This window comes from Rhinolophus hipposideros (genome assembly GCF_964194185.1).
Source record: "Rhinolophus hipposideros genome assembly, chromosome: 17".
Classification (NCBI taxonomy): domain Eukaryota; kingdom Metazoa; phylum Chordata; class Mammalia; order Chiroptera; family Rhinolophidae; genus Rhinolophus; species Rhinolophus hipposideros.
The window spans coordinates 5,799,726-5,813,369 of record NC_138063.1 but is presented as its reverse complement, the minus strand read 5'-3'; the positions used below and the strand labels follow the sequence as shown (position 1 = coordinate 5,813,369).

Genomic DNA, 13,644 nt, shown 5'->3' with positions numbered 1-13,644 from the left:
CCAGCCCCGCTGCTGCTGCTGTTGCTTCTGGAATGGGCTTCACACCCCAGGACATAGCCCTTTTTCTGGCAAGCATTGAGCTCAATAAACCCTTTCTTTTAGGGGAAAAGAACAACAAATTAACTAAATTTACCCTAAAACTAAATCCATTAATGAGAGATACTGTAACCCATTTTCAGACTCACTCATTTTTGCAAACATCAACGAGACAGAAAAATTGTTAAATACCCAAAGGGCAAATGATGGTGCCTCAGGAAGAGACTCTGACTCTAGTAGGTGCTCCTAAGAAGTAATTACTCACAGAATTCAAGAAAACCAGATACTGAAAGCTGCTACTCTTCCAGATCGATCTATAAAATAATTATAAAATTTTACACTCTATTCAAAATGTTATGAGTCTGAACGCACTAAGTCTGTGTAGAACTTTATCTGGTTTGGATTTTTACCAATGCTCTTAAATAAACTGTGTCCTGTTCACTTGGCAAGCAGAAACCATTAGAAGAAAATGCTTAAATAAAATCACTATGTTCTAATCCATATTCTGATAATATTTTGGACCATACAAGTAAATCATTTAGCTCTCACATATCTGACAATTGGTAAGGTTAAGCCTATTGAGACCCTTGATCAAGATGTCCCTTTCAGAATATTTAAAAGCAGCGGCCTAAACTTCTAGGGAAAAAAAGAGCCAAAAATGTTACCAAGCTCTCTATTGAGAATAGTCAGAAGAAAAGAATAACAAAATTGCATGGAGTTTTTCAATCTTAACACATTATTAAATTATAGCCAAACCACAATAAATAAAAATAATCACACTTCACAAAATGTAGTAAATAAATGAATGCTCAGAGTCATTCACTTTGGTCCAGTCCTCACTCCTTACAGATTGGGTCTACTCTAGGCCAGTTTAACAACAGAATCATGTATCATACCAAAGGGTCAGGACATAGAGGCACAAGCAAAACAAGAATGAGGAAACATGCTAGAGAGAAGGCAGTAATGACAGCAGCTGCACTTTCCTCTTTACAGATAACAGTTAACTGAGCACCAAACTAGCTCCATCGAAGCACAAAGAACAATGGGGCTTTAGCCTTTCTCAGCTCAAAGGTCTACTCAGTAAGAGGATTGTCAGGAAACTTCCACAAAAGTGGGAAACATTTTCTATTGCGATGGCTTTTTAGTGACTAAAAACTTTGCTATTCTGTTAGGAAAATGGAAGTAAATGTTAGCTACAGGTAAAGAACACTTAAAGCTCAACACTGATTGCATTAGAAGAATGTGTTTTGTTCACCTCTAAATAACAGGCTCAGGAGAGAAGACTGTTGTGAGAGGGAAGCACGCAGGCCAGGGTCGCCACAAAGAACTTTCCTCAGGAGCGTGAGGCTCGGCTGTACTAAACAGTCTACGACCTGGCCAAGAGGGGAAAACACCGTTATTTTATTGACATCTGTTCTAAGGTGAGATAAAATATGCTATAATGTCTGTACATTACATTCTTATTATACTTTTATTCTAAATTTTATGCTTTTATCAAAACTGTGTGAAACAAAAATGCAAATAAATATTAAGAATTATTTTTCACTGAAAATAAGCTTTGTATATACTTCTGCTACGTATGTATTTTATAGAAACGTTAAGATTAGTTTTGCTTTACAGAGAACCTACTCTTAAAAAAAAAAAAAAAAAAAAGAACAAGGCACTGGGTGTTATTAAGGATTTAAACTGCCACGTACTTACCCAAATGCAGCTGAATTCACTTTCAGCTCTGATTTTAAAAAATAAAAATCTGTAAAAATACACATTAGTCTTACCTCACCATCCTGACCCACACATTCATTTAAATACTCAATTATCTTGTCAATTAAGCGTAACTTTTTCACCACAGCATGCATTTTAATATCTGTAGACAAAAAAAGTGACTAAAGGTTAAAGAACATTTTCTGTTGTTTTAAAAATACAGAACAGATATCCACATAATTTTCAAACTATTAAAAAGTTACACCTGATGCTGAAATTAGAGGATGAAACTTTAAACTTTTTACCTAATATACATCTGAACAATTTGAAAACTTTAAAGTAACAAGCACATCTTACTCCTATAATGTAAACAATAAAACTGTTAAAAGAGAAAAATGAACTAGTTGACTCTGAAAAGTACTAGAATTTTACGTATACAAATGAATCCTTTTATTTGTATATGACAAATTATTTTCTTTATATTGTTTCATTAACAATTCTCTTTTCTAAATCCATCACCTCAAAATGTTTAGAATTCTCCAGTTAATGTGTAAATACATGTACTACTTGCAACATGATCATTTTTCTATTACTAAAAGATCACTAACCTCAAACTATCAGTAGCAAAAAAAAAAAAAAGGCGGGGGATTGTAACATACTCTATATACTTCTGAAGAATTGAATTCTTTTTATAAGCACATACGTGTATCTGTACATTGCTATGGACTGAATGTTTATGTCTCCCCGAAATTCATACATAGAAACCTAATTTCCAACGTGGTGGTACAGGAGGCGGGGCCTTTGGGAGGTGGTGGGGTCATGAGGGTGGAGTCCTCGTGAATGAAATCAGTGCCCTTAAAAAAGAGACCCCAGAGAGTTTTCCTGCCCCTTCTCCATCTTTTCCAGGGAGAAGTAGACCCTCAGCAGACACCAAATCTACTGGCACCTTCTTCTTGGCCTTCAGCCTCCAGAACTAAGAGAAATAAATTTCTGTTGTTTATAAACCACCCCGGCTATGGTATTCTAGTATAGCAGCCTGAACAGACTAAGACATAAACTAACTAACTAACTAAATAACTAAATAACTAACTTTCTCTCTCTCTCTCCCTCTCGCTCGCTCTCTCGCTCTCTCACTCGATATTACTGGCTCCAAATACTCTAGTTGCTTATGGATTAGTTACAAGTATTCAAAAACTTGCAGACAAATTTTCTTAATTTGTTCTCCTATATTCCCAATGAATACATACATTAAGAAAAACATATACAAATGTACATACTCATATTGAATTAGAAACTATCACTGTAACTACCTTTAGCTGCCACTTTAACAAAAGAAGTTTCCCCTGCCCCCCAGTGTAGCACATACCAAAGGTATACACTGTATTTTTGAAATGCTAACACTTAAAGAATATTACCTAAAACAATTTTTTGATACTTTGAGCCAAGGCTCTCCACATTTTCTAGAGCCTTATTGTCTGTAGTCTGTATTATTGTTATTAAAGCCAAAAACATATTGCATATACTTTGTCAAATTACTCTCTCATTGCAGTTTCCACTAATTCCAGGATAGAAAGGTTAACCATGCTCCATCTTCCAAGTTAGAAAAAAATATTTTTATGTAAGTACAAAGCTATCATTTCTCTCAAACAGTAAAGATAAATTACATACATCACATATAAGGAAAAATAAAAAGCAACCCAAAGAATGGAATAACCTAGGGAATAACAACACTACAAAGTTAACAGTATGTTTTTCACAAGGTGTTTTTAACAATAAGCCTTTAAATGAAATACATAGTTATAGTACATTCTTTTTATTTTACCCACCCACAAACTATTGTTTGATTGATTTCTCTAAGCAAGAAGAACAAACTGAAAACATGTACTAGGTAAACTGAGAAAGGAATATGCAATTTACTATATCAATATTTTAGAAGGAAGATAATTCTATCAAATGGCATTCTACAGCTCAAATAATGATAATGAAGACCCGGAGTCAACAAACTTTTTCTGTAAAGATCTAGATAATAAATGGGTTAAGCTCTCCTGGCTATAGATGGTCTTTGTAGCATATTCTTTGTTTTTGTTTTTTTAACAAAACTCTTCAAAAATGTAAAAACCATTCTTAACTCAAGAGCTGTAAGAAAGACTGGCCACAGGCCAGCTCTGGGCCACAAAGCCTGGCTCGCCCACCTGATACTACCACACAGCAATCTAAAATCCCACTGTCAACAGGGCAGCCATTGTTTTAGAAGACATTACCTTGCATAATCACAGCTAACTGTTCCGCGGCCGACTTTCTCAAAACAAGGTCAACATCATCTGAGACAAAGATTTCATACACCTTTTCAACAGCCTCCAACTGCAAATCAAAAACAAAATAAATTTTTTTCATCTACTTCCAATTTCCCAATAAAATTTTATAGTTCATACCCTAAGAAGAAAAGCTCAAAAAGTTAACTTATTTAAGTAATTGATATATTTACATATAAACTTGCAACAATGATGTGCTAGGTCAGGGAGGAAGTTAGGACCTAAACCAAAGAGCCATCCTGTCAAATGAGCCTCTGCTGATGTATATTTTTACTAGGAAGTCATTCCTAAGCCATTAGCCACCTACATACACAGGTTACATCTGCAGGTAGTAAGTACCATGCAACCCTGAAACCAGCAACCGCAGACATGTGACTCGGAACTTTCTGCTGCTCCAGGAAGCCGCCAGCTGGAACACCCTTGGCCCTCTCGCTTTCCTCCCTCTTAGAGACCACGCAGCAGGCAGATCTCTGGAACACGTTGCCAGCAGGCCCACCTAGCCACCCCCAGTACCAGTCCCTGACTGTCTGTTCATGCCAGGACAGAGCCTGAGGTGGCAAAACTCGGGGGCAAAGTAGAGAAGAGAACAAAGACCACACTGCTCCTTTCTCGGCCCCACTGCTATCTGCTGGCCCTCACATGGACTCACAAGGCAGTCCTAGAACAGCCCCTCCCCGCCTTCCTCTCTACCACACACAGTGCACAGGAGTGATGACCAGTGCTGAGCGCTCAGGGAGTCCCCAACAGGATCTGGTATGTGGTCGGGGGAAGGTTCTGCAGGCCTCCTGCCAAGGCTGTCACATGGCCCCAAACATCGAGTAGAAGCACACTGAATGTGTTTCCCATTCTTAAAAATCCACTGTGTCCCATGAGGCTCCACAGTACTGCCACAGGCTGGGGGGCTGGTCTGCACCTAAAAGAGAACCTGCCTTTGCCGGCGTAATTTGTTTTCCACTCATAATGAAGAGGCTGAAAATTTTTATCATAGAAACCTTTCCTTTTTTGCTGTTATAGGCAATTTCCAACATAATAACAAGAAGAATCCCCAATAGTTTTATGTGAGGGACAGGTATTTTTAAGAGTCATCACAGAATTTCTTCCCACTAGGTTAGCTTTATGTTGAACCTCAGATACTGTTCCAATTCATTGCATGAATGAAATGGGACATACTGCCTGTCACAGAGCAGGCACTCAAGTAATAGCTGTTTCACACATAAGTGTACCCAGAAGCCAAACAGTGTCAGAGCGCAGTTTCTAACTAGCCATGAATAACCACCCTTGAAGCGACCACTGCTTTCCCTCCCTGGTGCAACCACCCACTGAAGAACGAAACGTAATGTACAGCACATACAAATGTATCAAACAACCACACAGTACAAACTCAGAAGGCACAGTCACCTTAATAATCAGTTCTCTTCTGTCATCCAATTTGAGTTCAATAGGTTTTTTCACAATAAATAAATTAGTAACTCGGGAGAGAACTCGGGCACCGATTAAAGGGCGCTTTTTATCAGCCCCGTCTTCCCCCGTGAGATGGCATGCTAGAAGCTTCAATGCCAGCGAACGGACCCTGAAGAAACAAAGTACGTAAGTCAGCATTCTGTAACATACAAACGTCTATGAGTTAGAAAGCCCCGTAATCACTACAACACAATAATTAGCCATACTTATACTATTACTGCTAAGATTTCACCTCTTCTTTGAAAATATTTAGTGTATAACTACAATTATTCTTTCAGTTTTATATTTACAAATAAACATCAGGAATAAAGACCACTCAATAATTACAAATAAAGAGACAGACTCCCTGAGTATCACTGTGAACTTCATGAAGCCAACCTGCAAACTAAAGTGTAACTCCTCACGCCAAGGCTAGTGATCTGTGTCAGTCATGAAAATTACCACCGGCCCATGAACAGAGTCTAAACATGAGGCTGAACCTCCAGGGCAGTAATCACACTGACAACTACAGTGTGATATCACAACAATGTATAAAAATGTGACATTGGAGATCAAATAGATTCCCTCAAATAGGAAAATGGAAATACTTTTGATTCCCATCAAAATTCTATTTTATCTGGAATGGATCAGGATTAAGGTCAGTTGAGTGCAAGGTGGGAGATTTCAAAAAAAATTAAATACTGCATGACATCAGACAATGAGAGAAAAACAAAAAACCCATCAAGTGGACAAAGGGCACTGAGCTGGAAGCTACTGAGAGAACCAGTCACCTATCACTCCTCTGACAGGTTCTTGAACTACATGGAAACTGAGCAAATTTTAAGAGATAATCCAAGTTCTGGTTTTTAACTACCACTTATAAGACAACAATTAAAACCCGGATGCCCAGGGAGGCTCCGCCACCACAGCCACGGCTGGGTCACCTTGCTGTGTCCTGTCACCCTATCATAACACTGTTGTGAAGTCACCCTGTCACAACACTGATCTCGCTTTACTGCAATGACTCGAGTCTAACTGCTAAGCTTTCTCTTCTGAATTACACTCCCCATTCAGGAAGGGCAGTGCCTCCTGCTCTGTTCCTACAGCCAATCACAGCTCCTAGGTACACAGTAGACACTCGATAAGTGTGGCCGAAATCTAAGCAGTAATTTACTATAATATTAATATCAACTTCAGAGGACTAATATTTACTCCAAGAGGGTGTGGGAAGTCAGGCAAACTCTCTCCCTCTCCCATTTGCTGTTACCTCCTGCAAGCTCAGAACAGCTAACACCTACATAATGCTCTGCCTTTGTGCCTTTCATTATAAGCCAAACCTATCTGTACTAAAATCTGAGGTTTAGGGACAGCCACCACCCCCAGTAAGACAGCTAGAGAGGGATATGTAAAGCATGTATTTAGGCATCTCCTCCACTGAATGCAAATTTAGGGTCTTTTTAGGTTTAGCCTAAGGCACCAGAGGCCGGTTACTCCTTTACACTTAGTTCTTTCCACGACTATGTTTGGAGTATATTTATGTCCAAGGTAGTCTGCAGTGCTGAGGATGTAAAGATTAGCCAATGGACAGGGTTCCTGTGTAACGGAGTTTATGGTCAGGTGGGCTGGGGGAGAATTCATCAAATAATGAAAAGAAAGACAGAATTCATGTTGTCCCAGTTGTGTGTAATAGAGCCGTGCCAAAGAGAGGTCTGGCCTCGCCCTCAGCTCCTGCGAGGGATCCCCAAGTCCCTGGACCATCCTGCCTGATAACAACGTCTGTATTTACCTGGACACCTTGGGCCCTCAAAGGTGAACAGGAAATTAACTTCTATTGGACTCAATCACCAAATTTCAGGTAGGACGTACTGCAGAGGCACCTCGCTGAGGGTGCCACCCAGGCCCCGGGGCGCACTCACTCCACCTGGCCTGCTGCTTCCTGCGTCCCCCATAACTGCACTCTACACGCCAGGCGCTTTTACACTCTCTCCTTTCAGCTTTCCTCCTCCCATTCTCTTAAGATTTTATTTTCTTTCCACCTACTTCCTTTTTTCAGTCTGATCATCTACTTATAAATAAGCCGCTGTGTTACCCTGATGTGAGGACTGGAGAGAACAAAATTGCCCATTGTCAAAAGAACAGCTATGTGTTCCTCCTAGCCTTTTCTACCGACTCTTCTCTTTCTCCGTCTTGACTCTAAGTTTTGTTTCTCTTCTCAGTGAGGGAAAATCTAACCACTGTTAACGGAAAGAGAGTACCAGAGAACATTCATGCTGCACTCACAGAGAGAGAGGAAGACAACATGCTTCTCCTTTTCTTTTAGTTCAAACGATGCTTACATTACACTAATGGTGGTGGAAAGGACACTTTTTCAGTGTCCTCAAATAAGAGGACAAGCCAAACGAGATTAAACTACCTGCGTCCTCTGGGATAGGAGGCAACTGGTCCACTACCCTTTTATGAAAAACTTAATTTTCAGAACAAATATTTAGAAAAGGATCCCTCCGGAGGCTAACAATTTCTAAAGAGAAGAGCCAAGACGAATGCTCTAATATAATTTCGCAATCGGTTTGCCTCCTGGCTCTCCGCCTGCCCACAGCACTCCGGAGCTGCACTGAGCCCTGCTGTAACTCCCTGATCTGACAACTGGGCTGGAAGACGCAGGCACGTGGCAGGAAACGTGCAAAGCCCCTGGATCTGTTTACAACCTCACACACGGGTGTCCTCTGGTCTCACAGTGGAGACTCACGTTCCTTTACCGTCTGCAGTCCTGCTGCCTCAGGTTGACACAACGGCCATGCTGCACCTTCTTAGACTCTCTTACACTCAGAAGACTCTGCGGTACTTACAACGGCTTCTTCACTAGCAGGAGTCGCAGCAGGGACTTGAACTGGGTGGTACAGGGGAGAATCCCCTCGCCTCCCTCCGAACTCGCTTTGCTTAGAAGAAGAATGCAGTTACCCAAAGGGTCTTCTGTGTCAGCGTAGCCCTAACATTTCACACAAACACAAAACACCATTTGATCTGATACATTATTTCTTAACTTCTTAACTTGAAAATAAGACTTTTATTCAGTTGTCCGGTAACTCAAATTTCTCTCAATTCAGTTGAAAAGTCACTTTTCAAAATAACCTACGAGGTAAGAAGCCTACCTAAAATTGTATTTAGAAAATAATAATGAAGAACTTCAGGAAAACATGCCAACTCTCTTGATACTTGTCAATTTTTCTGTTTTCCAAGATTCTAGAGGTGGCACTTTCCCGAGCTGAGGTACTGCCCACATGTGCAGACCTGTGTCCACAGCACAAACGTGGAGTCTCCAGACGCATCCTCGTGGAGCTGAGCCCAGTGGGCGTCACCGCAAAAGGCCCGGCTCTTCTAAAGTTAGGACCACTCCTATAATGGCGTTTCCCACCTCCACCTTCTCATCCAAGTGGGGAGGGACCTGACTTCCCTCACTCCTTTAGTGCCCAGAAGAACTGCTAAAAAAGCTGTTTCATCCGAGAGTTTATTCCTCAAAGTATCACTCTAGTCACACAGACGCTCGGGCAGAATTCACGAAGCAAGTTCAGTTATGTCAAGTCTGCGCAGAAAGCACTGTTAGCTTTGCCCGAAAGCCTTCGTATAACGCTGAATTCTACTTCTCCCAGTCACTGCTAAATGCCTGAGCGCATTCCTTAACCTCATGCCCAGATGACTGGGTGTGACTTAGCAGTGACTGGGAAAAGTAGAACTCAGCCTTGTATGAAGGCTTTCGGGCAAAGCTAACAGTGCACGTAGCTGATATACGGTGCACACAAATCAGCTACCCTGGTCTAACCTCCTGCCAGAAACATGACAGCCATCTACTTCCTGTTCACTTTTCCAGGGTGCCTTCATAGCTTCTCCCCCAACAGGACAGCTCTGATGTTTGCTGCACTTACACCCATCACACTCACCAAGAATAACTGGCGTTATAGCCAAGGAACGGCAGAGAGTACCTGTAGCACAGGAACGACGGGACAGAGAGCCTCAATAAACTTGTTCCAGGTCGGAGCTGTCATCACCAACCGTCCCTGCAGCAGGTAGAGCAGGATGGCCTTGGCGGCAGCATTCACCTGCACAACGACACAGAATAACCAATGGAACGATGGGTCCCACCGAGTCACCTTACGTATCTGGAACACCATACAAAATCTGGAAAGCTGCCATAATTAATATCTGTTCCTTCAAATGTTCATATTGCCATAGCACCAGCTTACATCCTGCTCTCAACCAGTCTCTCCCCCCTTCATGATTTCCTTTTTTTACCTTTAAGGTATATTGTTTACTGAATAAAAATGTCACTCAATGACATAAACTGATTATTATAATTACCATATAGTTTTCTACATCTTAGGTGAAAAACATAAGTAAACAGTTTCATCTGAATTCTTTGAGAACAAGTATGCCCTGTATTTTGATTCTCACATTTTCTTTAGCATTTCTTTTTCTTAAAAAAACAAACAAAAAAAACACCTCAACTAAACCCATGCATCAAAGGCAAGTTTCTTTTCCATTTCTCATCATATTATCTAATTATATTAGGATATTACCTTGATTTAGCTGAGTATCTAAAGAATTATGAAGTTTTGGCACTTACTTTAAACAAGCCATACCTCATTTTTGGGCTCTTGAATGCCGAATGCAGAGATTTCATACAGAACTTTTGGGTGGAGTAGAAAATGAATTCCATTACAAAGTGAAGACACAGGTTTAGCGACAGTATGGACACCTAAACATTCCTATAAAATAAAACAAAAAGTTTTTAAAAATCAGTGTCACTGATTATTTTGAAAGAATTCCTATCTTCTGTTTATAATTCAATTCCAATTTTACTTCTGACTTCACTGAAACTTTTCTTTTACCTCAAGAGGAGGAAAAGATTCTCTTGCCTAACAGTTTTTGAGTCTATATGAGATATGCATTATGTTACTTTCTGCCAACAAGCAGAGTTTTGATAAGTTAAATAACCAAACTGCTGAGACAATCATCTTAAAGTTGTTCATAATATTAGACATAAAAGAAATAAAAAACATAAACTATATACTCAAAAGAATCAGAGCAGGAACTCAAACAGATATTTGTGCACTCATGTTCACAGAAGCATTGTTCACAATACCCAAAAGATGGAAATAATCCCTATGTCCACCAACAGATGAAAGGATAAACAAAATGTGGTATATACATATTAGGGTGGTGCAAAAGTAATTGGGGTTTTTGCAATTATTTTTAACCTTTTGAACCACACTTTTTCACCAACCTAATACAACAGAATATTATTCAGCCTTAAAATAAAATGCAATTCTAATCTATGCTATAACATGGATGAACCTTGAAGATATTATGTTAAGTGAAATAAACCAGACACAAAAAGACAGAATTATATGATTCTACTTAGATGAGACACCTATAATAGTCAAATTCAGATAAAAAGTAGAATGGTGGTTGTCAGTACCTGGGGAAAGGAGGAACGAGGAGCTATTGTTTAATGGGTACAGTTTCAATTTCGGAAAATTGAAAAGTTCTGGAGATGAATAATGTTGATGGTTGCACAACAGTGTGAATGTACTTAATGCCGCTTAACTGTACACTTAAAAATGGTTAAAATGGTAAATTGTATGTTATGTATATTTTACCACAATTTTTAAAAAGCATATTAAACATAGCTGAGGAAATAAATAGTGTACTGAATGACAGCACTGAGAAATCCCATCCAAACAAAACAAGACCAGAGACAAGTAAAAGATCTTAAAAGCAACTAGGAAAAAATATATAAGAAATCATAATTTAACTGATAGCAGACTTCTCAACAATGGTAGAAGCTGAACAAGGACAAAGCAGTATCAACAAAGTGCTAAGGGAAAATAGCAGCCAATCTATAATTCTATATCCAGCTATACTATCATTCAAGAGTAAAGGAAAATCAAAACATTTTCAAACACATATACCATTAGTCATTGAAAATATTGAAAAATTTATTTCAGTAAAAAGTAGATTGAACCTAAATATGTATCAATAAAGGAAGTATATTCAAACTAAAGAGCAGTTAAAATAAATGACCTAGATAAATATCAAATCCTACTAAATGAAAGGAATAGGCAGCAAAAATGTATATACAGTATGAAAAAAATCCCTTTTTTTAAAAGACAAAACAATAATATATATTATTTATAAAGACATGTATATATAGTAAATAATCTATGAAACAATGGATGGAAAGAGCGAACACCAACTTTAAAAGGGTGGTTATCTTGGTAGAAGAAGAAGGAAGAGAAAGAAGATTCAGTTATAACTGTAATATTTTTTATTTCTCTGAACAAAAAAGGATCAGAAGTAAAAATGGCAAAATGTAAACATTTGTTATATATAGCTAGTACTTACAAGAGAATTAAATGCAAAAGGACAATTTCAAGAGTACATAGGAACATATATAATTTTCAATATTGTCCCATGTACAATGTTCTTTTCAATATTCAAACAGTTGATATTCGATGTACTATTCTACAATGCAATATTTTATTTAAAAACACAGAAAATATGTTTCAAAAGAAAAAGAAAAGTATTACTAAGAAAACAGACCTGAAACTATAAAATTTAACACATAATAATCTAAAACATTTCCTGAGCATAGAGATCACTTTTGAATACCTGGTAGAAGTCAACTTTTACTTACAATTTTTCCATCATTAAATAGCACAACATAAATGTAATTCTTAATAAAACTTCTAATAAAGCAACTCAATTGCTAGACTTACTAAGGGAATTTAACAGAAATTTCTCAGAGTTGACTAATAATTACCACCTGTTTTTATGGTAACAGTTCTTATAGCTCATCCAAAAGGTCAAGTAGTTTAATTTTGGAGTTATAAGAGAATTCACTGTTAAAAAAAAAAAAAAAAAAAAAAAAAAAAACTTACCTTAATAATTTCCAGACAGCAGTTGTAAGTTTCAACTTTCACTTGCAGCAATGGGTGAGACAACATACGTAGAAACACCTTCTGACTTTCTCCTTGTAGTAATGGACTAGCCTGTGCAGATTTCGAGCTGGTGAAAAGATAAAACATCCAAAACCTCTAAGGCAAGGAAGTTACTACACAAAAGACGTTGAAAAGCATAATAGAAGGGATTTCTTCCTATTCCAGTTTATCCAACTGTGATATTATGTAACTCACCCAATATTACTATTTACCCAAGCACACGCTTGTTTCAAGGCAGACTATTCTCTCAAAGGGTACCAAAAAAAAAATATTTTTAAAAATCAGTGTCTGGAATGTAAACTGGTATAGCCATTATGGAAAACATACAAAGGTTCCTCAAAAAATTAAAAATAGAATGATGTGATCTAGCAATCCCACTTCTGGATACACATCCAAAGGAAATAAAATCAGGATGTTGAAGGCATACTTGTACCCCCATGTTCACTGCAGCACTATTCACGATAGCAAGATATGGAAACAACCCATGTGTCCATCCATGGGGGATTAAGAAAATATGGTGTGTACACACAATGGAATATTATTCAGCCTTAAAAAAAATTAAAAAATAAAAAATAAAGGAAATCTTTTTATTTGTGACATGAATGAAACCAGAGGACATGGTGCCAAGTAAAATAGGCCAGACACAGAAAAATAAATGATGCATGATCTCACTTATATGTGGATCTAAAACAGTCAAATCCATAAAAGCAGAGGGTAGAATGTAATTGCCAGGGGCAGGGGGTTTATCAATTAAAAGATAAGCAAATAATCAAATGTTCTTGAATACTTGGCTTGAATGCATATCAAAACAAAAGTATAAAAATCCAAGGATAATTCATTTTGATTAGAGGATGACACTTTTAAAGTTTACTCTTGAATAAAACAGTTAACTGTCCTAGTGCATGTGTACATGTACAGTTGGAAGGTCAGACACAAAAAAATTTAAATTGGAATATAATCATAATAAAATTTAAGACCAGTTTGAATTTCATTGCTCCTAAATTCACACACACACGCACGCACTATAATAACACTGCTGACCCTTGAACAATTCAGGGGTTAGAATCACCCACAACCCACTCAGTCGAAAATCTGCCTGTAACTTAAGTTGGCCCTTCACATATGCAATTCCCAACTGTGGATTGAAAGCACATAATCAT

At 38.2% G+C, this 13,644-nt stretch overlaps 1 protein-coding gene across 4 annotated transcripts in view; it reads right to left on the bottom strand.

Moving 5' to 3' along the window:
* RTTN (rotatin) overlaps positions 1–13,644 on the bottom strand; it is a 132,235-nt gene that overhangs the window by 88,903 nt on the left and 29,688 nt on the right. For all 4 annotated transcript variants that reach the window (XR_013995298.1, XM_081078984.1, XM_081078985.1 and 1 more), the window contains 8 exons: positions 12,425–12,551; positions 10,124–10,249; positions 9,467–9,583; positions 8,336–8,475; positions 5,448–5,619; positions 3,999–4,098; positions 1,812–1,900; positions 1,292–1,409 (listed from right to left, as the gene is read on the bottom strand). Coding sequence is in view for 3 of the 4 variants with exons in the window: in XM_081078984.1 (XP_080935110.1) it covers positions 1,292–1,409; positions 1,812–1,900; positions 3,999–4,098; positions 5,448–5,619; positions 8,336–8,475; positions 9,467–9,583; positions 10,124–10,249; positions 12,425–12,551 (989 nt within the window). In the remaining variant the exon portion in view is untranslated. The remainder of the gene's footprint in view (positions 1–1,291; positions 1,410–1,811; positions 1,901–3,998; positions 4,099–5,447; positions 5,620–8,335; positions 8,476–9,466; positions 9,584–10,123; positions 10,250–12,424; positions 12,552–13,644) is intronic.